At 38.7% G+C, this 25205-nt stretch overlaps 2 protein-coding genes across 9 annotated transcripts; one reads left to right on the forward strand and one right to left on the reverse strand.

Annotated features, from left to right (window-relative positions):
- Window positions 1-3837: 3837 nt before the first annotated feature.
- LOC117544246 (interleukin-12 receptor subunit beta-1-like) lies at window positions 3838-11094 on the reverse strand. Of its 5 annotated transcripts, none has more exons than XM_034213130.1 (15): window positions 10939-11094; window positions 10194-10326; window positions 9761-9915; window positions 9467-9609; window positions 9345-9378; window positions 8672-8794; window positions 7851-7927; window positions 6957-7179; window positions 6618-6755; window positions 6372-6470; window positions 5734-5889; window positions 5403-5558; window positions 5225-5294; window positions 4869-4944; window positions 3838-4495 (listed from the first exon to the last, which is right to left on the reverse strand). In XM_034213130.1, the coding sequence occupies exons 1-15, from the start codon at window positions 11009-11011 to the stop codon at window positions 4166-4168; spliced, it is 1986 nt and encodes a 661-aa protein (XP_034069021.1). In that variant the 5' UTR covers window positions 11012-11094; the 3' UTR covers window positions 3838-4165. The 5 variants fall into 5 exon arrangements, with proteins under 5 accessions (XP_034069021.1, XP_034069025.1, XP_034069023.1 ...); XM_034213134.1 differs by having other exon boundaries at window positions 10260-10320; window positions 10939-11088; XM_034213132.1 differs by having other exon boundaries at window positions 10194-10320; window positions 10939-11088.
- A 1982-nt stretch (window positions 11095-13076) lies between these two features.
- LOC117544252 (interleukin-31 receptor subunit alpha-like) lies at window positions 13077-20840 on the forward strand. Of its 4 annotated transcripts, none has more exons than XM_034213147.1 (14): window positions 13077-13233; window positions 13813-13939; window positions 14682-14839; window positions 14989-15131; window positions 15220-15253; window positions 15804-15926; window positions 16685-16761; window positions 17433-17655; window positions 17764-17967; window positions 18118-18270; window positions 18475-18630; window positions 18741-18810; window positions 18987-19059; window positions 19638-20840. In XM_034213147.1, exons 1-14 carry the CDS (start codon window positions 13101-13103, stop codon window positions 19965-19967), a joined length of 2004 nt encoding a protein of 667 aa, XP_034069038.1. In that variant the 5' UTR covers window positions 13077-13100; the 3' UTR covers window positions 19968-20840. The 4 variants fall into 4 exon arrangements, with proteins under 4 accessions (XP_034069038.1, XP_034069039.1, XP_034069041.1 ...); XM_034213148.1 differs by having other exon boundaries at window positions 13813-13879; XM_034213150.1 differs by having other exon boundaries at window positions 13077-13939; window positions 14687-14839.
- Window positions 20841-25205: the final 4365 nt, after the last annotated feature.

Below are 25205 nucleotides of genomic sequence, written 5' to 3' on the forward strand. Positions count from 1 at the left end.
GCTCAGATTAGCTATTGATGATCACGTTGATAAATCATATAAAACAAATAGCCAATCACACTAAAAACATGTTGCTGTGACTGTGAGCATTAAACAATTAACATTAAACTAAACAAACACAACAGAACGTTATTGTCCTTATAAAATAAAAACATAAATTTTGTCCACCGAGATAATACAGGCACCTTACCCTCAAGAGATCCTCACGTGCTATGAGAATCTCCCACAATCCATTGCCGTAACAAAGCTTTTTGTTTGTGACACCAGATGGCGCAATTGTGTATGTGCGTGTGGGGAGTCTTGCAGTAGAAAATTTGACTGTAGCGCCGCCACTGTGGGCTAAGCCCCGAATGTTTCCAGGTTCAGGCGACGCCCCTGGACCCCACCATAGCACCACACACATAACAAGCTGTCCCGAGTTCCTCCGGCTGCAGTTCCGCAGACGGCCGGTGTGTGGCAGCAGAGCGCTGGGAGCAGAGGGAGGTGAGTATATGACGGATGACGGATGCGACGGAAATACACCCGAACATATCTGGTAGCCCGAACATATCTGGTACTGACACCGGAGGACCGAGGATCGAGGAGCGAGGAGCGAACATGGAGGAGCGATAACCGAGGAACCACCAGACCATCCTCCGATGAAATCCTCAGATACTCACCCCGCCCCCTTACTGTGTATCGCTCACTGATTGGACGAGGCAGTGCATGCGCTGATCTGATGCTTCTTGACATGAGAGCAGAGTGAAGACAATACATGAACCTCACGGGAGTCACTCCTCAGTTTATACCGTGTTTTGTTTCAATTCATGTATCATTTAGTTACAAATATGTGATATATCTGAACAACAAAGTGGTCAAAAATCATTTAATTCATTTTTTGGAAACATTTTCATGATCGCTTTTTTCGTTTTACATTTTCATTTATTGTCATTTCCATTCAGTCATTAAGTGCTATTAAAATGTTAATATGCTACATATCCACACAAACACACAAAGTGTGCAATCCAATGAATGTTAATCTAACTGGGTTTTGATAGATAACATATCTCTTTTTCTTCTCTCAATTATTTTATTTCTATTGTGCACTCTAATCAATATTAATCAAACTATTGTTCGTTTATACATTTTAAGAATGGCGTTTATCTTTTTTGAGAATGAGTTCTTATTTTATTTATTGGGGTCTACAACAGATGATACAAATGTTTGTGTCAGTAAATGTGTGCTCACAGAGGCGGGGGGGTGTGTGGAAATAACAGGGACAGAGCTGCTGTCAGACGATCAGCTGTGCAGCGTCATCACAAACGGACGTCGCTTCACGTGACGCTCCGGAGGAAAGGACGTCCCATTGCTCTTACAACTCATTTCCCTGCTTCTCGTGGTTTCCTTGCGTCCCTCCATGCTTCACTGGTGGGAGGGACTAAACGCAGGGAAACGACGCAAGTGAGGGAAGCAAGTATTTCATTTAATCGACCTGAGAAGCAGCCCAGAGGTCCTTCTCACTTCGGTTAAATGGATTCCTTGCGTCCCTCACTTGCGTCGTTTCCCTGCGACTAGTCCCTCCCACCAGGGAAGCATGGAGAGACGCAAGGGCTGCTTCTCAGGTCGATTAAATGAAATCCTTGCTTCCCTCACTTGCGTCGTTTCCCTGCGTTTAGTCCCGAAGCATGGAGAGACGCAAGGAAACCACGAGAAGCAGGGAAATGAGTTTTAAGAGCAATGGGACGTCCTTTCCTCCGGTGCGTCACGTGAAGCGACGTCCGTTTGTGATGACGCTGCACAGCTGTTCGTCTGGCAGCAGCCAGCTCTGTACCCGTTATTTCCACAAACACCCCCGCCTCTGTTAGTGCACATTTACTGACATAAACATTAGTATCATCTGTTGTAGATCCAAATACATGAAATAAAATAAGAAGTCATTCTTAAAATGTATTTAAACGAACAATAGTTTGATTAATATTGATTAGAGTGCACAATAGGAATACAATTATTCAGAGAACAAAAACAGATATGTTATCTATCAAAACCCAGTTAGATTAACATTCATTGGATTTCACACTTTGTTTGTTTGTTTGGATATGTAGCACATTAACATTTTAATAGCACTTAATGACTGACTGAATGGAAATGACAATAAATGAAAATGTAAAACGAAAAAAACGATCATGAAAATGTTTCCAAAAAATGAATAAAATGATTTTTGACCACTTTGTTGTTCAGATATATCACATATGTGTAACTAAACGATACATTAATTGAAACAAAACACGGTATAAACTGAGGAGTGAGTCCCGTGAGGTTCATGTATTTTCTTCACTCCGCTGGGGTATTGCTCTCATGTCAAGAAACATCAGATCAGTGCATGCACTGCCTCGTCCAATCAGTGAGCGATACACAGTAAGGGGGCGGGGCGAGTATCTGAGGATTTCATCGGAGGATGGTATGGTGGTTCCTCGGTTATCGCTCCTCCATGATCGCTGCTCGCTCCTCGATCCTCGGTCCTCCGGCAGAAATAAGAGCCATGGGACGGTACTCAAGATGGCGCAGGCAAATCAACTTCCGGTGAGACCGAGGACCGAGGAGCGAGGAAATGAAAATACTCGACCTGAGAAGCAGCCAAGGAAACCACGAGAAGCAGGGAAATGGACGTCCTTTCCTCTTGACCGTCACGTGAAGCGACGTCCGTTTGTGATGACGCTGCACAGCTGATCGTCTGACAGCAGCTCTGTCCCCGTTATTTCCACACACACCCCCGCCTCTGTTAGTACACATTTACTGACACAAACATTTGTATCATCTGTTGTAGACCCAAATACATTAAATCAAATAAGAACTCATTCTCAAAAAAGATAAACGCCAGTCTTAAAATGTATAAGCGAACAATAGTTTGATTAATATTGATTAGAGTGCACAATAGAAATAACATAATTGAGAGAAGAAAAAGAGATATGTTATCTATCAAAACCCAGTTAGATTAACATTCATTGGATTGCACACTTTGTTTGTTTGTTTGGATATGTAGCAAATTAACATTTTAATAGCACTTAATGACTCACTGAATGGAAATGACAATAAATGAAAATGTAAAACGAAAAAAGCGATCATGAAAATGTTTCCAAAAAATGAATAACATGATTTTTGACCACTTTGTTGTTCAGATATATCACATATTTGTAACTAAATGAAACATGAATTGAAACAAAACACGGTATAAACTGAGGAGTGACTCCCGTGAGGTTCATGCGTTTTCTTCACTCCGCTGGGAAACTGCTCTCAAGAAGCATCAGATCAGTCTATGCGCTGCATCGTCCAATCAGTGAGCGATACACAGTAAGGGGGCGGGGCGAGTGTCTGAGGATTTCATCGAAGGATGGTCTGGTGGTTCCTCGCTTATAGCTCCTCTATTATCGCTCTTCGGTCCTCGATCCTCTGGCAGAAATAAGGTCATTGGGACGGTACTCAAGATGGCCCATACAAATCAACTTCCGGTGAGACCGAGATCGAGGAGCGAGGAAATGAAAAATAAGAGAAGTGAGAAGGGGCCCAGATCCACACGAATGGATTAACATCGATTTAATACATTAATGTAGCCTTTGTTTCTGCTAAAAGAGGTGTCGACAAGCTGGGGCAACAAGAAAATTGGCGTAATCGAGTGTGACTATTACAAAATAAATCATTATTATATTAATATTGACAATAACAACCGACCGTCGGGGTAGCATTTGCTTGGCATTTCCGGTTATTTCTCCACTGGTTAACATGGGTTAGCAATACCGTGTAACTGTCACGTTTGAAGGGACGAAATCGTGACATCTTCACGTCTCCCAGCATGATAAATAGTTTTTTTTGGCAATAATACTTGTTTTATTGGGAATATGCAAACAAAATCAAAATCCTAAAAGTCTGAAAACAGGATTTGCTCTCTACCATTGGACAAGATGTATTGACAATGTGTATTGACAAAACCTGTGACTGATAAATGCTCAACTTTTCATATACAGGCACGCTGAAAAATGTTCATTGAAAAAAAATATTTCCTGCGTAATAATTTTTCAGATAAAAGTAGGCTATTAGTCAGGACTCCAGAGAAAGTCAAAAAATACAGTATGTCAACTCTTGATAAAGCCCATTTGTGCAATGTTGTGCTGTAAGAACAGTTCAATTAATCTCACAGGGAGTCCCTCTTCACATGGAAGACCAGACCTTTCTTGTATATCAGCATGGCGATCTCATTGTCCAGCTGTTCCACATCTGTAATTTCTCCTTCTCTGGAGCTCCTCAGTGCCTCCCCTGTAGAGCCGGGACTCAGACCCTCATCACTGGATTCTCCTGACATCCTTGAATCCCATCTCTCGTTGTCCTCATCCTCATCAGTGTCTTCCTCCCACTCTCCAGCGAGGACAGCGCTCTCCTCTGCGTCCTCAGGGACAGACTTTCCTTCTGGGTGTAGCTGGAGCAGTGTCATCTCATCCACCTCCTCCTTTCTCTCCAGAAAATCCTGTTCAAATTAGCAGAGGAATTTAGGATTTTAAACTCTAGTATTGTCATACTGTATGAACAGAGTGTAAAAGGCAGATTCTTAGATTGCTGCCTTATTAATAGCATAAATAATATGCAAGTATAAAATCAAAACATTGGTTTAAGTTTAATACATTTACAATGAATTCAAGTTATTCTACTCACAAAAAGTGAACACATTAAAATGTATACCATTTAGTGTGAGATATTTGCACAATTAACTCAAACAAACAAGACAGCATTTTACAACAGAATAGTAAGAAATGGCCCATCTTTTAGAGAAACTGGAACTAACTAAAGATTCAACTGGTTTTAGAAGAAACAGCTGCAAACCGTAAATAACTGTCTCTTACCTGACTCTCTGGTTGAAAAGGTATGAAATCTGGAATAACAGGTGTCGGAACAGCAGGGAAGATGTTTTCTTTGATTCTAAGTGTGAGAAGAGGGTTAAAAACAAAACAAAAAAGGACACATTCTGAAAAACTGAGTGGACATATGATAAACCAGTACAGATTGCCTTCACCAACTTAAACCATCAATTTGCTATATGGTCACAAAAACAATTAAGAACTACCTAGCTTCAAAGCCAGAACAACAGGAGTATGTGTTAGTCTGAGTTTGAATCAGCTTTAAGTCTGTCTGTATAATTTGTTAGGTTTATTAATATTTTCATCTCAAACTGTAGAATAATACAGGAGGCTTCACCTACCTCTTCAAGATGCAGGTGCACAATGTTGTGAGTAAAAAAAACAGAATCAGCAGGCAGAGACTCCACAACACTAATTTTGGAGAAAAAATGAAAATTGTGTTTGCTCCCACATGTGTAAAAACGGCTACAGTGACCTGTATGTAACTAAAAATACAGAAATACAAGGCAGTTTTAATACCATTCACAGGCTTCTCTGGTGGTGTGTTGATAGTGACTGTGGCTTCAGGTCCTTCTCCTACTCGGGTCACTCCAACCAGGCTGACGTGGTATTTCGTTCCTTGCGTCAAGTTTCCCAGCCTATATTTCATCACTGAGGCTGATATTTTATGGCACTCTGATGAAATGAGGGAAAACTTTCATAAAGGGACACACTGCTGACACTTAAACACACTTGGCTGTGAAAGTGAGTTTGTTGTTCAATCAAAAGTGGGTCAATATACAAATACATAATCAAGTAAATCTAATTGTTTACTTGAAAATCTACAGATGAGTAAAACGATGTTTCCAACCTTTGCGCTCATCTTGTGAACTGTCTTTCACGCTGCACAGGCTGTAGTGTGTGAGGAAACCTCGCTGGTCTGCAGAGGGAATGGCTTTCCAAGACAAGTTAGAAGAAGTGTGTGTTTCACTGAAAGCAGTGAAGTTCTGAGGTTCTCTCTGGGGAGCTGCAGAGAAAAAGAAAATGTTCGGTCAAAGTTCCTAAATTAATAAACTTAGCTGTGCTTACTGAAACTTGATCACCAGCCTAACCTGGATCAGTGTCAGCATCATATCTCATAAATACACTGCATGCTGGCAACATTAGACAGGTAAATAACTGTTTTCTCAGTCATGATAACAGTCACATACAATAATGTATCTGATGTTGCACACATGAGATGAGGAGTAAGGATTATCATTAATGGGAAATACCTGTGGGATTATAGCATCTCTTAAAGTGTAAATCAGCGTTGGACTGTACATGAATGGTAGCCAATATGGTGTTGCGTCTCGTCTTTTTAATTATGAGGAAACCTTATCTTATAAGACACTTTATTATGTTTTATTTATTTATTTAGGGACATCAAGGGGGATCTCTTTTTGTGATTTGTGTGAAATCTTGGATGTACTATATTATTGTATTTAAATCTAATTTAAACAAACTTACCATCCTCTTTTTGATAATAGATGCACATTGTTACTGTTTGTAGTTTCCGGCCAACACATTTGTGTTTAAAGTACAGGTAGCGAACGTAGTCCTTCATGTCTGTAACACAAACAGATTTATAGTTTCCTGGCACAGAAAATAGTTCTTATAGTGAGTCACAACATCAAATATACAAAATAAGAACATTTGTTGTATGAAAACGATTTAGTCTTGTTTTTCTTTCCATAGTCTTTCGACAGAACTAACCCATTCTTTCTTTCTTCGTACTCTTTGCAGTTAAGTGCGTCACATTTTCAGGCCTTGAATCTCCATCTTGAAGCTCGTACAACTCAACGTATGTTTTCTTCTTTAATCTTTCATGCAAATCCGATGTGTTGTCACAAACTGCCGTGAAGAAAATAAATATTAGCTGTTGGTCGACTGAAGGATAAACATACTTGATATGTGACACTCAGGCAGGCACACACACACACACACACACACACACACACACACACACACACACACACACACACACACACACACACACACACACACACACACACACACACACACACACACACACACACACACACTTCGGCCTACTTTTTAACCCTGCAGCTGGTACGGCTGGTATTTGTAGGATTGCTGGTGGAGAACTTCCTGCTGCGTTTCTGCCGTTAACAAAGATTTTGACGGCAGAGTACGAGACAAAAGTAGTATATGTAGTCTCAGTCGTGTTGATGGGATAATCTCTTATTTTCTTACAAGTACAGCCATTGGAAGACTGTGTGTCATTCAGACTGTACGTCGCAGCATGAGGCATCTTCTAAAGAGCAGAAGAGACAAACAGCAAACTGAACCACTGGACAAGGTCACCATGATAAACTGTGAGTGGTACAAAGCAGCACCAGGTGAGAGAGAGAAATATAAGATGAAAAAGTGTAACAAACCCTGTTTAGAAACAGTCAAGAGAGTTTTATGTGCCAGGTTTCAACTCATTCAAACTAGTGAGGTTGAACATTTTCTTTAAACTTTTAAAATAGTCACGAAATGTTTATCTCTGGCAACATTTGTTTCATAAAATGACAAGACAACCTGAAGCTTAAATTCTACTCTAATAGTTCAACGCGGACCTTAATGGTATATATAATTAATTTTACACAATAACCTCAAGGGCAATTTAGTTATTTGCAGTCAAATTAAAACATTTTGATGGTGTTTTTTCTTTGCGGTAGAAAGGGTTTAACTGCGTACATTGTGAATATAAGGAATTTACTGTATTACATACATAATATCAGGAATATACAGAGCATTTTTTTTATTTAATTAAATGCATCCCTATATTTGTATGTAGCCAGTGGCTCCCCAAGACGCTCTGGGGGCCCCAGGCAGAAGAGACATGCCACCCAACACATCAAGCACAACTGTAGTAAATATGTCTTTTCTTATCTCGACCCAGCATGAATGTATTGGTGTTGTTTCCGGGCACTGGTTTACCTTCCACGTTAGCGCCACCTTTCGAGTCCCATTTGAAAGGGTTATATTCATGGTTACTTCAGGTTTTTGTTCCAGCTCTGCAATACAAATACAAGATAGGGATAATAAGGCTAGTATCTTAAGGCTGCATCTGCTCACATGTTTCCATCTACAAAGGTACAAATAAGGAACATGTATGCATTTTGAAAAACAAATCTAGGGCGGGCAGCCTAATGTTCTTAGGGAGGTGTTTTATAGGTGTTGAAATACTCTCAACAACCTGACTGCTATTAATAGATCAAATGCTCTGACGAAGAACAAAAAGGCTGTCACAGGACTTCAACCAACCTTCCTGTCTGCGCGTGTCATTGTGCGTCACCATAATCTTCCACACACTGCTAGCTTGATAGCTGTGAGTACTAACAATGGACATTTTTATATTTTTCATAAAGGTAATTCTGGGATATTGGTCCTGAAAGGGAGTCCTGAAAAGGGAGTCCTGAAAGGAGCGCTGTCAGTGTTACAAATTGTTGTTCTTCGAGCAACTCTCATTGGAAAATAGTTAGCAAAACTGTTCTGGGTTTTAGGTTAAATGATAAAAATCAGACTAACTCTTAATGGCTTCTTAAGGTTACCTAGCCACACTTTGTAACCCTGGATAATGTAATGTTAAGGGGTGGTAGAGAGGACTGATATTTCTAGGATAAATAATTGAGTTTGAGTTATCCAGTGACAGATATCAGTACATTTTCTCTGGTCTCAGTGAGTCGTTGTGATTTGTGAAGCCACGCACTTTATCAATCAGAAGTCTTTAGCAAAATACTTGAAATCAGGGAGTTTACCTGCAGGAACAATCACAACAGGAGACCAGTCGCTCCACAGTGGGTTTAGGGCCTTAGTGGACCGATGTCTGATTTTAACCTGGTAAACTGTATCCTTTAACAGATTCTCAACAAGCACATGGTCTGTTGGATTAAAACAAAAACAGAGATATTTAATGAGTTTGAAATGTACACATTTTCTATTCTCAATTCATTTCTATTTAATATATTTATATTTGCTTCCTATCGTCAATAATACCACCTTAAATCGTCAATAAATCGTCAATAAAACCACATGAAAGACCCAAAGCTAACAAAGAATTACACTAAACACTAAAAACCAAAACCTGTTTCCATACTCTGATATCTGTTCCTCTTCAACATACATGTAGTTCTCCATTGTTGCACTGTGAAATCCTCCTACTTTATAATGAACCAGGCAACTGCATTTTAGTTTGTGTGAATATCACATTCACTGCTGTGCTGCTGTAAACACACACTTGTTCATATTAGGACACAGAATATAATCCTCAGGAAATGCACAATTTCTTCTCAGTGACATCAATGTTTGACTGAGCCTGTGTAACATCACAGATAAGACATTGTTGGTTTTGATATCTTTGAGGAATTTATTGTGGGAAATAAATATGAACTTAAAAACACTTGAATTATAAAGATTGAAGAGACAACTCACGCATTGAAGTGTCACTGGTGGTATTTGTTGTTATCTGTAATAGCAATACGGTTAATAAGTTAAATGAATTGATTAGCAACAACTTCAGTTGTATTAAACTTTGGAAATAAAATCATCCTTACGTGTTTCCATGAATCTGTGCGGTGTGCATCTCTGCGTAACAGGATTTCTGCTGCAGCTGGATGCTTCTCTGATGCCGTCCAGTTCAAGCTGAGGTTGTTTTGTAACCAGGACATGGAAATGTGTTTTGGTGCTTCATACTTAACTGTTGAGGAAAAGCAAAAATAAATGTTTTATGATGTTTGTTTATTTACAATTATTCATATAAACGTTTGTACTTTATCAATAGCAATAGCGGCAACAACAGTGTTTTGAACTCTCATGTTGTTGGGTGAAATAAGAGGATCTTCCAGTACCTGTGTGTGAGAGCACAACAGGCCTCTTGGTGGACGCGCAGCTGGAGTTTCCTATGCGAGCTTCAACCCAAATGTCATATTCTTCCTCTACGATTCCAAGCTCATCCTTGGTAATTATTATCCATGTCTCCTTGGGCGCATTTTTGTTTCTGTGGCTTTATTGAATGGATTGAAAATAGAAGAAAAACCTTTTACATGTCCATATACCATTAGACTGAAGGACCACTTGACATCCAATTTGTTACTCTTAAGATTTTTTTAAAACAAGCCAGGTTAATTGTTTACCCTTAAATAACGCTAAATAACCATTTCCTGGCTCGGTGTTAAATGTAAAGACATCACAGTTATATCAATCTTCTCATCTATTCAAGAAAGCTTGAACATCGTTGTTGGTTAAGTAGATGTTGCCGCTCAAACAAAGAACAATACTCACACATTGTTCATGTAAAGATCAAATGTCACATCGCTCTCAGTGGTTTTATTCATGCTCCATTCACACCTGTATTCGGGAGATTCAGCGGTTCTTCTGAAGCACTCGGGACTGGAAGGAGCCTCACATGCTGACCCTCAGGAGAGACACATTTCAAATGATCTCATTTATCCATTTTAACATTTATTTTACTGAGTCTAGAAATAAAACAGAGGCTGTTTTCTTATTTTATTTAACCTAATATATTGATACTCCAAATACATTGTCTCCTGTTATTTCAGGTATACTGTGAGGCTCTTTTTATTGCACTATGCAGACAAGGTTAGAGGTTTGGCAATTTGTTTAAACTCTGAACCTCTTCCCTTAAGGTTGATCTGTCAAACTGAGAAGTCAAGTTAAAAACTGAGGAATTATATTTTAGCTTGTACATCCTATAATAGAACTAACCCAACAATATGTGTATAACCATGTTAGACAAAACTATTATGATAGCACTTCAATACGGATGCACAGAGCAGCACCCTGCAGATGCAATCTGTTGGTGGAAACCACCAGATGCTGATAAGCTAACCAACATTTTGTGGGTGACAGTTTACTTTTATTGCTTAAGGATTTTCACTTTCATATGTGTGACTAAAACATTGCACTGTCTTCTTTGTATATGATCAGATAAAAGGTTAACAGTAAATGCTATCATTAAGTCACTTAACTAAAGTAAGATAAGAAAAGATAAATAGCATGTTTCTACCTTTGCCGACCGTTGTAAAGAGCAAGCACACAACAATGCATTCATGTAAACTCCAGTGTTTCAAAGTTTCCATGATGTTGTGTCAAAAGTCTCGTAGGCTCATTCTCCTGCGTGTGGGAGCCCATGTATTCAACCTGCCTTAATGTAACTCACTTGTCTTTCTCAGAAATGTCAGACAAAGTTTCACGTCCCTCATGTTATATGAGCAGCAGCAAAAACCACAAGTGTCAGGGGCGGGGGGAGGTTTGTGTTTGACGCATTTGCAGACACACACAACAGTTATCCTGAAAGTGATGACATTTCAAACCAATTTTGTAATTTCTTTACCTTCTTTTAAAATCATTTGCCAACAATTGTTGCAGAATCTACATCAAAGACAAACGGAAGGAGACTCTGGAAACTACAGCAACAGAGTTCAGACACCTACTGTAATGTGTCTGCGTTTCTAGGTCCGCCACTAAGTGAGCTGCATGCAGACCATCAGGATGGAAGAAGGTAGTTAGTCCAAGGAGTTTGTAGCAGAAGGGGAACATGTGCATCTGCCTGGATTTTCTCTTTTCATTTCATTTTGATGTGTTACTGACATGTTTAGGGCATCAACCTCTATACAAATGTAGCTACCAGTTGCCAGATTGCAAAGAGAACCGTATAAAGCGAAATAATCCTTTCCTCTGTGCATTGAACATTTCTTATGTATGGTAAATGTATTATTGCTCAAAATTTGACATTTACACATACATATTTTACAACAATTAGTTATAGTTTAAATTCTTGAAAAAGCTAAGTACTTGCATATAAAGAGCAGTTAACTGTATATTTTGCACAAGATACATTGTATGGGTCCATATTGAGTGTAGTAATTCACATTCGATGCTCTTGTCTTGTGAGTATTTACAGCAGCAGGGTGGTGTATGTGTGGGATTAATTTAAAATACTCTTGACAACAATGAAGCTCTGTGACAGATCAGGCTTTAGCTAACTAGAAAGTATGTGATAGTAGGACAAAATGAGAGTTGATTATGTTTCTTTCATGGAGTTTGATAACCATAAAAAGAATAATATTTGGCTTTCTGAAAGCAATAAATACAATTTTAAGAATGCAGAGTGGAATGTTGATTCTCTGTGTGTTTTGAAGGACAGTGATCCCTTCATAAAAATTGTTATCTTCCTTTGATTTAATGTTTTTGAAAATATATATATTTAAATGATGCTGTAGTTTGTTACTAAATTGGGATGCCATCATTGTACAACTATTTTTCTAGCTTGCGTTGGTCCAACCGTCAATCTTTCTCCTGTATTTTCCCTCTTCTTACTTCCTCATTCCTTTCCCCGTTTCCTATTTACACAACGTTTCAGTTTCATACAAAATGACTTGCGCTTTTATCTTGAAAAGTTGACTTCTGTACAAGAGGAGCTCTGGAGAAGGGCAAAGGATCCTCAGGGGTCTATGATAAAAGTTAACAAAACATTTTGTTCTACGGGTAAACAGATCATTTACAGGACAAAATCAAGCTCGAAAGATACAATAGTTTTCAGCCAACAATACACATCAAATCCCAATTCAATTAGCTGAAACTTTGAGCTTGTGTTCGTCCACGTCCTTTGGCCCCTCTCTGGAAACTGGAACTTTGTATGAATGGGAAATGGGGGAATAAATGAGGATTTAGGAAGAGGGATAATGGGGAGAATGATCATTGGCAGGACCAACACTGGGTAGAACGTTTCAAATAGTTATACAATGTTGGCATCTCAATTTTGTCAACAGATTAAGAAAAACAAAAAATTGGAAACCCCTTTCATTAACCTCCATCCAACTCCGAGTGCTTTTGAATTTGGGAAGGTGAAACCCTATAACTTGATATTTACCTCACAAAAAAAAAAATCCATCTTCATGTGACCAAAGATCAGTTAGTGACAGACATAGAAACACAGACAGATGTACAGTGATATGGAACCTGCAACAATTGTAGGCAAAGTAACTTTAAAAGAAAAAAAAACCAACTTCAAAGACTTTCACTTTTTTCTGCCAGTGTGCCAAACACAAACCTCCCCCCGCCCCTGACACGTGGTTTTTGCTGCAGCTCATATAGTCTGGGGAACATGAAACTTTGTCTGACATTTCTGAGAAAGACAAGTGAGTTACGTGAAGGCAGGTTGAATACATGGGCTCTCACATGCTGAAGAATGAGCCTTTAAGAGTTTTTTTCAGACTATACCATATGGAATCTTTGAAAAGCTGGAGTTTACTACACGAATACATTATCCTGTTGATGCTCTTTACAACGGTCAGCAAAGGTAAATAAATGATCTGCTCATACCTAAGGACATCATTTACTGTTCACCTCTATCTGATCATCTTAAAACACAGCAGAATAAAAAGCGCACATACAAAAGTGAATTTTCTTTATCAGTATGAGTGGAATGTCAGCCACAAAATATTGGTTAGCTTATCAATACCATGTGGTTTCCGCTTAAAGATTGCATCTCCTTGTCTAAACTGATCATTCCCATGTTGGTTGGGTATTTATTTTTATATATTAAGTAACTAAGTCAAAAGGATTTCTTAGTGTTGAGGTTGACTCAGTTTGACTGCTCAGAATAAAAAGGGTTCAGTGTTCGGTCCGAACCTCTAACCTTGTCTGTAAAGTGTATTATATATATATTTTTAATCACAGTCGAATTGAAATACCATGATGAAATTAAAAGAATGTTATCAAGAGGTAACTTTACAATTGGAATATCAAAAGGTTAATGGAATAAAAACTGCAGCGCCACCTTCTTATGTGTTTGTTGCTGTGTTTGTTGGTTTCTAGGCTCAGTCAAATAAATGTTAAAATTAATAAATGAGATCATTTGAAATGTGTCTCTCCTGAGGGTCATCATGTGACGCTCCTTCCAGTCCTGAGTGCTTCAGAAGAACCGCCGAAGCTCCCGATTACAGGTGTGAATGGAGCATGAACAACACCACTGAGAGCAATGTGAAATTTGATCTTTACATTGAGTGAGTATTGTTCTGTGTTTGAGCTGCAATATTTTAAAATGGTGACAGCATCGCAACCAAAAATTGTCCAAGGTGACCTTTTGTTATTATTGTGTGAATAGTATTGATCTGGCAAATAAAAGATAGTTAATAAACACCAATCCATCCTCTCCATATTGTCTCGAAAATAAAGCCCTCAAAGGCAGCAGACTTCTGCAAACTTATGACAATTGTCTCACCTTTGGTCAAGCTTTGACATCGCTCTACTGAAAAAAAGAGGCAACAGTTGGGAGACGCTTAGCTTAGTGTAAATATTGGAACAGTGGGTAACAGGTAGCCTGCTTCTGTTTAAAGGTATAGAAAATACAGTTCAAACAAATAATATGTATCACATGTGAATTGATGAGTCTTTGAGGGACTGGAAGGTGGATGTTGTTACCTTTAGACAAAACAAGTCTAGCTGTATTATCGTAAAACTGGAGTGCAGAACTTTTGTCTCCCCCCTCCTCGCAGTCAGTACTGACCACTGTTTCTGACATCAGCTGGGATGATGGTGGAAGCTTTGGAAGAAAATCACAGTTTCCAAGTAAAGTTTCTGGAGTGAATGCTCAAGAAATAAAATAAACTCCGCGTTTAGAGAAAAGTAAAAAATAGTTTGATGTCAAGGGCTTCATTAAATGTATACTTCTAACTCTGAGTCTGAGGACATGTGGGATGTATTTATGTCGTTTTCAATTAACTAGGTCTATATGTTTACCCACAGTGAAGTAAGAGTCAGGAACATTGCAAGGACCTGGTTTGAGATCAACGAGAAACCATTTAAACGACTTAAAAATCGTTCTGTCAACATTTGGGTTGAAGCTCACATAGGAAACTCCAGCTGCGCGTCCACCAACACGTCTGTTGTGCTCTCACACACAGGTATTGGAAGATCCTCGTATTTCACCCAACAACATGAGAGTTTAAAACACTGTTATTGCCGCTATTGCTATTGATAAGGTAGAAACTTTATATGAATAATTGTAAAAAACAAACATCACAAAACATTTATTTTTGCTTTTCCTCAACAGTAAAGTATGAAGCACCAAAACACATTTCCATGTCCTGGTTACAAAACAACCTCAGCTTGAACTGGACGGCATCAGAGAAGCATCCAGCTGCAGCAGAAATCCTGTTACGCAGAGATGCACACCGCACAGATTCATGGAAACACGTAAGGATGATTTTATTTCCAAAGTTTAATACAACTGAAGTTGTTGCTAATCAATTCATTTAACTTATTAACCGTATTGCTATTACAGATAACAACAAATACCACCAGTGACACTTCAATGCGTGAGTTGTCTCTTCAATCTTTATAATTCAAGTGTTTTTAAGTTCATATTTATTTCCCACAATAAATTCCTCAAAGATATCAAAACCAACAATGTCTTATCTGTGATGTTACACAGGCTCAGTCAAACATTGATGTCACTGAGAAGAAATTGTGCATTTCCTGAGGATTATATTCTGTGTCCTAATATGAACAAGTGTGTGTTTACAGCAGCACAGCAGTGAATGTGATATTCACACAAACTAAAATGCAGTTGCCTGGTTCATTATAAAGTAGGAGGATTTCACAGTGCAACAATGGAGAACTACATGTATGTTGAAGAGGAACAGATATCAGAGTATGGAAACAGGTTTTGGTTTTTAGTGTTTAGTGTAATTCTTTGTTAGCTTTGGGTCTTTCATGTGGTTTTATTGACGATTTATTGACGATTTCATGTGGTATTATTGACGATAGGAAGCAAATATAAATATATTAAATAGAAATGAATTGAGAATAGAAAATGTGTACATTTCAAACTCATTAAATATCTCTGTTTTTGTTTTAATCCAACAGACCATGTGCTTGTTGAGAATCTGTTAAAGGATACAGTTTACAGGGTTAAAATCAGACATCGGTCCACTAAGGCCCTAAACCCACTGTGGAGCGACTGGTCTCCTGTTGTGATTGTTCCTGCAGGTAAACTCCCTGATTTCAAGTATTTTGCTAAAGACTTCTGATTGATAAAGTGCGTGGCTTCACAAATCACAACGACTCACTGAGACCAGAGAAAATGTACTGATATCTGTCACTGGATAACTCAAACTCAATTATTTATCCTAGAAATATCAGTCCTCTCTACCACCCCTTAACATTACATTATCCAGGGTTACAAAGTGTGGCTAGGTAACCTTAAGAAGCCATTAAGAGTTAGTCTGATTTTTATCATTTAACCTAAAACCCAGAACAGTTTTGCTAACTATTTTCCAATGAGAGTTGCTCGAAGAACAACAATTTGTAACACTGACAGCGCTCCTTTCAGGACTCCCTTTTCAGGACTCCCTTTCAGGACCAATATCCCAGAATTACCTTTATGAAAAATATAAAAATGTCCATTGTTAGTACTCACAGCTATCAAGCTAGCAGTGTGTGGAAGATTATGGTGACGCACAATTACACGCGCAGACAGGAAGGTTGGTTGAAGTCCTGTGACAGCCACAGATATCAGACCTTTTTGTTCTTCGTCAGAGCATTTGATCTATTAATAGCAGTCAGGTTGTTGAGAGTATTTCAACACCTATAAAACACCTCCCTAAGAACATTAGGCTGCCCGCCCTAGATTTGTTTTTCAAAATGCATACATGTTCCTTATTTGTACCTTTGTAGATGGAAACATGTGAGCAGATGCAGCCTTAAGATACTAGCCTTATTATCCCTATCTTGTATTTGTATTGCAGAGCTGGAACAAAAACCTGAAGTAACCATGAATATAACCCTTTCAAATGGGACTCGAAAGGTGGCGCTAACGTGGAAGGTAAACCAGTGCCCGGAAACAACACCAATACATTCATGCTGGGTCGAGATAAGAAAAGACATATTTACTACAGTTGTGCTTGATGTGTTGGGTGGCATGTCTCTTCTGCCTGGGGCCCCCAGAGCGTCTTGGGGAGCCACTGGCTACATACAAATATAGGGATGCATTTAATTAAATAAAAAAAATGCTGTGTATATTCCTGACATTATGTATGTAATACAGTAAATTCCTTATATTCACAATGTACGCAGTTAAACCCTTTCTACCGCAAAGAAAAAACACCATCAAAATGTTTTAATTTGACTGCAAATAACTAAATTGCCCTTGAGGTTATTGTGTAAAATTAATTATATATACCATTAAGGTCCGCGTTGAACTATTAGAGTAGAATTTAAGCTTCAGGTTGTCTTGTCATTTTATGAAACAAATGTTGCCAGAGATAAACATTTCGTGACTATTTTAAAAGTTTAAAGAAAATGTTCAACCTCACTAGTTTGAATGAGTTGAAACCTGGCACATAAAACTCTCTTGACTGTTTCTAAACAGGGTTTGTTACACTTTTTCATCTTATATTTCTCTCTCTCACCTGGTGCTGCTTTGTACCACTCACAGTTTATCATGGTGACCTTGTCCAGTGGTTCAGTTTGCTGTTTGTCTCTTCTGCTCTTTAGAAGATGCCTCATGCTGCGACGTACAGTCTGAATGACACACAGTCTTCCAATGGCTGTACTTGTAAGAAAATAAGAGATTATCCCATCAACACGACTGAGACTACATATACTACTTTTGTCTCGTACTCTGCCGTCAAAATCTTTGTTAACGGCAGAAACGCAGCAGGAAGTTCTCCACCAGCAATCCTACAAATACCAGCCGTACCAGCTGCAGAGTTAAAAAGTAGGCCGAAGTGTGTGTGTGTGTGTGTGTGTGTGTGTGTGTGTGTGTGTTTATCATGTATATCTTTCAGTTAGTCTTTAAAGCTTTTTTTTCTTTTCCCCACTGTAGTTTGTGACAACACCTTACTGAATATAAAACCAAAGAAGAAAACTTGCCCCGAGTGGTTCGAGCTTCAAGATGAAGATTTATGGCCAAGGTCTGTTTCTGATACAGACATTAAGGACTACGTTCGCTACCTGTACTTTGAACACAAATGCATTGATGGGAAACCATGGACACTTAAAATGTGCCTCTTTTATCAAAAAGAGGGCGGTAAGTGTCTTTAAATGAGATTTTAATATTCTCAGGATGATGCTGACACTGGTCCAGTGCAGATCGAAGTTTAATAAAGCAGTGCTAAGTTTATTAAATAGGTTTTTCTGACCCAACATTTTTGACCCAACCTTTTCTTTTTCTCTGCAGCTCCCCTCAGAGAACCTCAGGACTTCATTGCTTTCAGTGAAACACACACTTCTAACTTGTCTTGGAAAGCCATTCCCTCTGCAGACCAGCGAGGTTTCCTCACACACTACAGCCTGTGCAGCGTGAAAGTTAGTTCACAGGATGAGCGCAAAGGTTTGAAACATCCTTTTACTCATCAGTAGATTTTTCTTTAGATTCATTTGATTATGTATTTTAAATATACTTCACCAATTGTAATACTTCTGATTGAACCACAAACGTACTTACGCTTACAGAATGTGAGAAAATGAACATTATAATATCACAGCCAAGTTTGTTTAAGTGTCAGCAGTGTGTCCCTTTCTGAACGTTTTTCAGAGTGCCATAACATATCAGCCTCAGTGATGAAATACCGGCTCGGAAACTTGACGCAAGGAACGAAATACAACGTCAGCCTGGTTGGAGTGACCCGAGTAGGAGAAGGACCTGAAGCCACAGTCACTATCAACACGCTGCCAGAGAAGCCTGTGAATGGTATTAAAACTGCCTTGTATTTCTATATTTTTAGTTACATACAGGTCACTGTAGCCGTTTTTACACATGTGGGAGCAAACACAACTTTTTTTTTTCTTCTCTTAAATTAGTGTTGTGGAGTCTCTGCCTGCTGATTCTGTTTGTTATACTCACAACAATGTGCACCTGCATCTTGAAGAGGTAGGTTAACCCTCCTGTATTATTCTACAGTTTGCCAAACTGTGCTGTTTTTGTTTATTACCCGCTCTCATTTTTTTAAATGCCATGGCAGCCTTTAGGAATTTGGTTTGTTTGAACTTTTGCAATCTTCAAATCCGAAGTTTTATCTTTTTCTAAACTTTTTTTCCAACACTTAGAATCAAAGACATCTTCTCTGCTGTGCCGACACCTGTTATTCCAGATTTCATCCCTTATCAACCAGAGAGTCAGGTAAGAGACAGTTATTTAACAGATTTACAGCTGTTAAGCAGATGTTGACTTTTGTCTCCTTCTGAAAGCTTGACAAATTAATCTGTGGTCATTTAGTTTTTTTAGGTTTACAAGTGCCTTGGGGCAAGGTGTTTTAACATTATGCTAATGACTTACACTGATATTAAATAGAACAGAGTACAACTTTATCGTCTACTGTGGTGAGAAGACCTTAGTATTTAGAGGCGTAAATGACAGGCATGGGGAGGCAGCTGGTGTTGCTGAATGCATTGTACGTTTCGATAAAACAAAGGAAAGTCCCTCATGAAACTGTAGAAAGACAATGTGAAAAAAACACCAACTGTGATGTTGACCGGAAAGCAGAACCATGACCATTTTCTCCGTCATAGTAAAGACAGGTTACAGTAACTCACTCTCATTGTTCTGTGTGAACCACAGAGCTTGTGTAGGTCCTGTTTGTTTACTATTTATGGCAATCAAACAGGGCAGCCAACAAAAAAAAATACTTTTACACTCTTCATCAGATCATTATAGGATTTACATTTTTACATTCAGCATTCCTCTGCTAATGTGAACAGGATTTTCTGGAGAGAAAGGAGGAGGTGGATGAGCTGACGCTGCTCCAGCTTCATCCAGAGGTAAAGTCTGTCCCTGAGGATGCAGAGGAGAGCGCTGTTCTCGCTGGAGAGTGGGAGGAAGACACTGATGAGGACGAGGACAACGAGAGATGGGATTCAAGGATGTTAGGAGGGTCCAGTGATGAGTGTCTGAGTCCTGGCTCTACAGAGGAGGCACTGAGGAGCTCCAGAGAAGGAGAAATTACAGATGTGGAACAGCTGGACAATGAGATCGCCATGCTGATATACAAGAAAGGTCTGGTCTTCAATGTGAAGACGGACTCCCTGTGAGATTAATTTAAATGATTTTACTGCCCCACAGCACAACATTGACTTATTCTGAAGACTGCATACATATTTTAATGTGCAGAATCATCTACTTATTAGGAAAATGTTTGTTAAATGTTCATGTTTTTTTTTCCCACTGACAGCCTTTTCAATGCAGGATCTCAAATCATTGTTCAGACTTCAGATTTTTTTTCATTTTAGGTAATTTCAGATAGAGAAAATCTCAACAACCTTTGGATGAATTGCCATGAAACTTTTAAAATGCATTCTCAGAACATGATTCATATCGACATGGGTGATCTTATGACTTTTCATCTTGGGTTTCCATGAGCTCAAAATCCATACAAATGTTTGTAGATGACAAAACACCATCAAACTAATGACATCTGCACACTGCTATTCATGCTGCTTTGTATGACATTCAAATGTAATTTTTTATAAAGCTCAATTATATATAGTAAAATATAATTGAACCATTAAAAAAAACACAATCAGATATCAGCCTCTCCTTAAGAGTCTGGTCCATTGTAAGGCAGTGTAAAATGAAACCTGAGGATGCCAGTAAAGAGCCAGTGTCTTTGCTATGGCTGAGCACAACTGAGAGAATTGCCTAAAGGTGAACATGTGACAGGAAGTGGTCACAAAAAAAACCAGTGACCTTAAAAGAAGGTAGCTCATGCAAGGTGACACACTATTACTCATTGCCAAAGAAGCTTCTGTGGTGTTTCGATCTACCTTGTTCAAACTAGAACATGCCATGTTTTTTTAAGAAGTGATGACAGACCAATAGCATTTACCACCCCACTGCACCCTAGTTTCTCTGCAAAATAAATATTTGACCTGCTTCCTGTATTGTCAGGTGGTGGCCTGCTTGCGGCGTGTGTCACTTTATTGTTTTTGATAAACACCATGTGGGGTGAAGAAAATACCATGAACAGATACCACAGTATATATATATATATATATATATATATATATATATATATATATATTAGGGCTGTCAAGTTGACGCGTTAATAACGCGTTAACACAAAATAAATTAACGCCACTAATTATTCTAACGCGATTAACGCATGTGTATTTTTTTTCCTCGGCCGCCGCGTAGTTTCAGAGCGCATCGAGTTTAAAATACCATCTACAAGCTAATGCTGACAGCCCCGCTAATGCTGACAGCCCCGCTCCTGCCGCCCGCTTGTGGCAGACCACACTTCCACGCTCACCGACTGGCACCGACTGGCTATTGGGAGGACCGGGAGGGTGTGTGTATGTGTGGCCCGAGCGAACGAGAGAGAGACCTTACGTGCATTGTTGTTGTTAGCATCTGGGGCTAGATAGCTGCGCTAACGGATATAAGGAGCTGTTTAAATGAAAACAGAGGAGCGACATTTCGGCACAACTGCGCCGAGCACTTGACTTTATGCAGGAAGCCAGACAGTGGGACATTGTACGAAAAGTCAGCACACTCAGCACGGATAGTGCGCAACATGATTGCAGCGTCCAGGCAGCTCCCGTTCGAGCGCCTGCCTACACACACACACACACACACACACACACACACACACACACACACACACACACACACACACACACACACACACACACACACACACACACACACACACACACACACACACACACACACACACACACACACACACACACACACACACACACACACACACACACACACACACACACACACACACACACACACACACACACACACACACACTAAAAACTTGAAAAATATTCCTCTAAGGTACATTTAGAACAGATACAAAATGTGCGATTAATTTGCGATTAATCGCAATTAACTATGCACAATCATGCGATTAATCGCGATTAAATATTTTAATCGACTGACAGCCCTAATATATATATATATATTAGTGCTGTCAAAATTATCGCGTTAACGGCGGTAATGAATTTTTTGAATTAATTGCGTTAAAATATTTAACGCATTTAACGCATGTGCAGAATGGCCCGCCCCATACGTGCCACCAGTGGCAGCGCCAGGGTATGGCTGGGGTAGGCTACACCAGTAATGGCTTAGCCCCACCATGAAAAATGATGTTAAAGTAAGCAAAATAAAGTCTGCCAACTCGCGCGGAGTAAATTGCACAGACAGCAGTTAGTAAGATTGATTTCAGTAGCCATGATTTTGAAAACTTTTGTCACGTAGTGATCGTCTTCTCAATAGAACATCTTTGATAACGGCGTGGTGTTGTTGTAGGAAGTCCCGACGGAGAATACTTTTGCTGTAGTACAGGGGTGCACATAACTGGTACGCAGGTTATGTGCGTAATCTCTCTGAAATGCGTACCGTCACTTGTGTCACAAAACGCATTTGCGTACCGACGTACTTGTGAAGCTTTTCCAGAAGGCGGTTAGATCATGAAGCGTGTCAAAATGAAAGACAGCCACACACCTATCAATCATCAAACCGTGGGGTCTTAATTCATTACAGCAACCTGATCTCACCAGAATGCGTGACTCCACCACGCAACCTAAAACACCACATTGCGTGGTGGAGTCACGCATTCTGCTACATTTGCGTGTCGGCACCACGCAAAAAACCCCAATGTAAAGTGAATGAGGCTCTTTTGTCGTGGTGCACACACGCATTTCTACAACGTCCCGCAGTGGAGCTTTTATTCTATAAAACGTTTTTAAAATCTACTTTATAGCTTGTAGTAACACTCACGGGAGGCTTCTTTTATTTTATTTGTATTCATAATAATTTGTATTTGTCGTCAGAATGTATTATGGTGCATTAGTTACGAATTTTTGTTCTCAAAAAACAGTGCATTGTGTGTAATACAACTGTGATTTTGATTAAATTAGTTAGTTTTTAAGGAAGGCCAGAGCTTCAGCTGTGTCAATAGATTGTTCCCTTTAGTTAACGTTATTTAAAAGATAATGATCATGTCCCCTTTATTGTATTATGAGCGTCCATTCCCATTGGATAACGGAGAATTTTACACCCGGAAGTGAGTATTCTCTTTACTGTCGATTGATTTTACAGTCATATCTGAACTACTCATCAACTCAAAAACACCAGATTATCCTTGTTAATTACACAACATTGATTGGTTTAAATTGTGTACAATGCTTTTGTATTTTTCCCCTTCGATTCGGAGAAACGAATATTTGTTCGGAGTTTTTGGATGGCAGAAGACACTACACTACCCAGAATCCTCAGCTATCGTTTGGGACTACACCATGTGCTTAGCTTGACAAACCCCGTGATCAGTCCCCAATCTCTGTTGGAGTGGCAGTGCGCGAAGTTTACACGGAGCGTCAAAAAGCACCTTGAAATGGAATGAAACCCATCGACGGCACACTATTCAAAACAGGAATCGAACGTGTCCTATCCCCCCACCCCCCTTAGGTTGCAGGCTCCTCCAACAGTGCAACACAATAAAACAGATACACAGAAAAAATAGTGAAATAGTGCAATAAGAGTCTATATACAAGATTGATTGGAATCTTTTTTAATTTTTATTTAACCTTTATTTAACCAGATAAAAGCATTGAGATACAATCTCATTTTCAATGCTGACCTGGCCAAGAAGTTAGCAACGTTACACATAACACATAACACACACATATAAAAGAGAACATAACTAAGAAAACAAAGACAAAAAAGCAGTCACTACATTGTGAATATGATATATTAGATAAATAATTTCTAAGTAGCAGCCAGATGAATGTTATGGATGTTGTTTCTAAGTTCAGGTGTTTCATAGTCTTATGGCCTGTGGGATGAAGCTGTCCCTGAGTCTGGTGGTTTTAGTCCGGATGCTGCGGTACCGCCTGCCAGACGGCAGCAGACAGAACAGTTTGTGGCTGGGGTGATGGGGGTCTTTTATAATCCTGAGGGCTTTCTTTAAGGTTAACGTGGTGTTTTTACTCCACTACATTTATTTTAGTTACTTTACAGAGTTGGATTAATTATGTGAAATATAAACAACCCTTAAATCAGACTTTAGTTACACCTGAGTAAAATTCAGTGAAGGTGATTGTCAAGTGCCAACAATCAGGAGAGATATTTGATAGTTGGTGCTCGAGAAGACTAAACATTTATCTGCAGATCCGTATAAAGCATATTCATTACTCGTTATTCTCTAATCGTTCATTAAAGACTGCATATAATTGATATTTTGCACATCCCTTTCAAGATTTCAAGATTTTCAAAGGTTTATTGACATATCATATACACAACTACGGTGTAGTTATGCAATGAATGAAAAACTTGGGTCACAGGTTCCTCAACAGTGCATTACAAGACATCTATCAATATGTGTGTACCTCCACCATTAAACTGTCATATTCTGCACATTTCTTATACTATCTACATAAGAGTATAATTAATGTGTATAATATCAGTTAAAATAAATGCTTCAACATAGTTAACATTGCAGGAAAGTTGATTGTCAAGTTCCAAAACAAACCATGCAATATATTAGACGTTAAGCACTTTGTCAGGCTTAATATGTATCTGTAGATAGATACCCCCAAAGCTTTTTTCTTATTTAAAAGAAGACCATAGCCTAAAGTATTCTTTAATGTTTAAATAAAGCCTTATTAGTTTGTCTGTTTTGCACATCCTCCTATCAGGCACTAAACTGTTTTGTTGTAGATATTATTTACAGTATCTTCTTGATATTTTCTATTCTATATTTATATCATTGACCTTCTACTTTCCCACTATTTTGTATGTACTCTTAATATTTAAATGTTTTCATCAAATATAACACATTCAAAAGTGCTTTACGAAAATGAAAGACATTAAGAAAAATGCATTTTAAACAGTCATTAAAAAGCAACATAATCTTCCTGCATTGCAATTACTCCAAACGTGTAATAACGTGCTTTAACCAGTAGGAGGTGCGGGTTAAAAAACTGTCAAGTTTAAAGTGTTAACAAAATAAAATATATTGCTGTTTCTGGTTTAGTTTACGACGGATATATGTTGTTATTGTTTTGATATTTGTAACAAAAGCGTTGGAAAAAACCCACAGTAACACAGAAAATATGGTCTTAACATGACCCAGCGGTCTAGTAGTTAATACAAAACAATAATATCATAACAGATTATTACTACTAACTTTATTGTGAAATTAAAACAGAACGGTAAAAGAATAGTTTCCGGTCTATTCTGATGCCCGATCTCTGTAGATAAATAAAGAACTACGATAGATGTGTAATATTTAATGCAGCCAAACCATTTATTACAAT

This window comes from Gymnodraco acuticeps, unplaced genomic scaffold (assembly GCF_902827175.1).
Source record: "Gymnodraco acuticeps unplaced genomic scaffold, fGymAcu1.1, whole genome shotgun sequence".
In the NCBI taxonomy this organism is placed as follows: domain Eukaryota; kingdom Metazoa; phylum Chordata; class Actinopteri; order Perciformes; family Bathydraconidae; genus Gymnodraco; species Gymnodraco acuticeps.

What these genes read in the sequence shown, in the direction of transcription:
- LOC117544252 (XM_034213147.1), top strand. Translation starts at nt 13,101, where the DNA reads ATGGGCTCTCACATGCTGAAGAATGAGCCTTTAAGAGTTTTTTTCAGA. An exon ending in CTTTACAACGGTCAGCAAAG is followed by an intron (nt 13,234 to 13,812) that starts GTAAATAAATGA and finishes GTCTCTCCTGAG; the next exon opens with GGTCATCATGTGACGCTCCT. An exon ending in CTTATCAACCAGAGAGTCAG is followed by an intron (nt 19,060 to 19,637) that starts GTAAGAGACAGT and finishes TAATGTGAACAG; the next exon opens with GATTTTCTGGAGAGAAAGGA.
- LOC117544246 (XM_034213130.1), bottom strand. Translation starts at nt 11,011, where the DNA reads ATGGAAACTTTGAAACACTGGAGTTTACATGAATGCATTGTTGTGTGC. An exon ending in TGTTGTGATTGTTCCTGCAG is followed by an intron (nt 7,928 to 8,671) that starts GTAAACTCCCTG and finishes TTTGTATTGCAG; the next exon opens with AGCTGGAACAAAAACCTGAA. An exon ending in TACGAAGAAAGAAAGAATGG is followed by an intron (nt 6,471 to 6,617) that starts GTTAGTTCTGTC and finishes TTTGTGTTACAG; the next exon opens with ACATGAAGGACTACGTTCGC.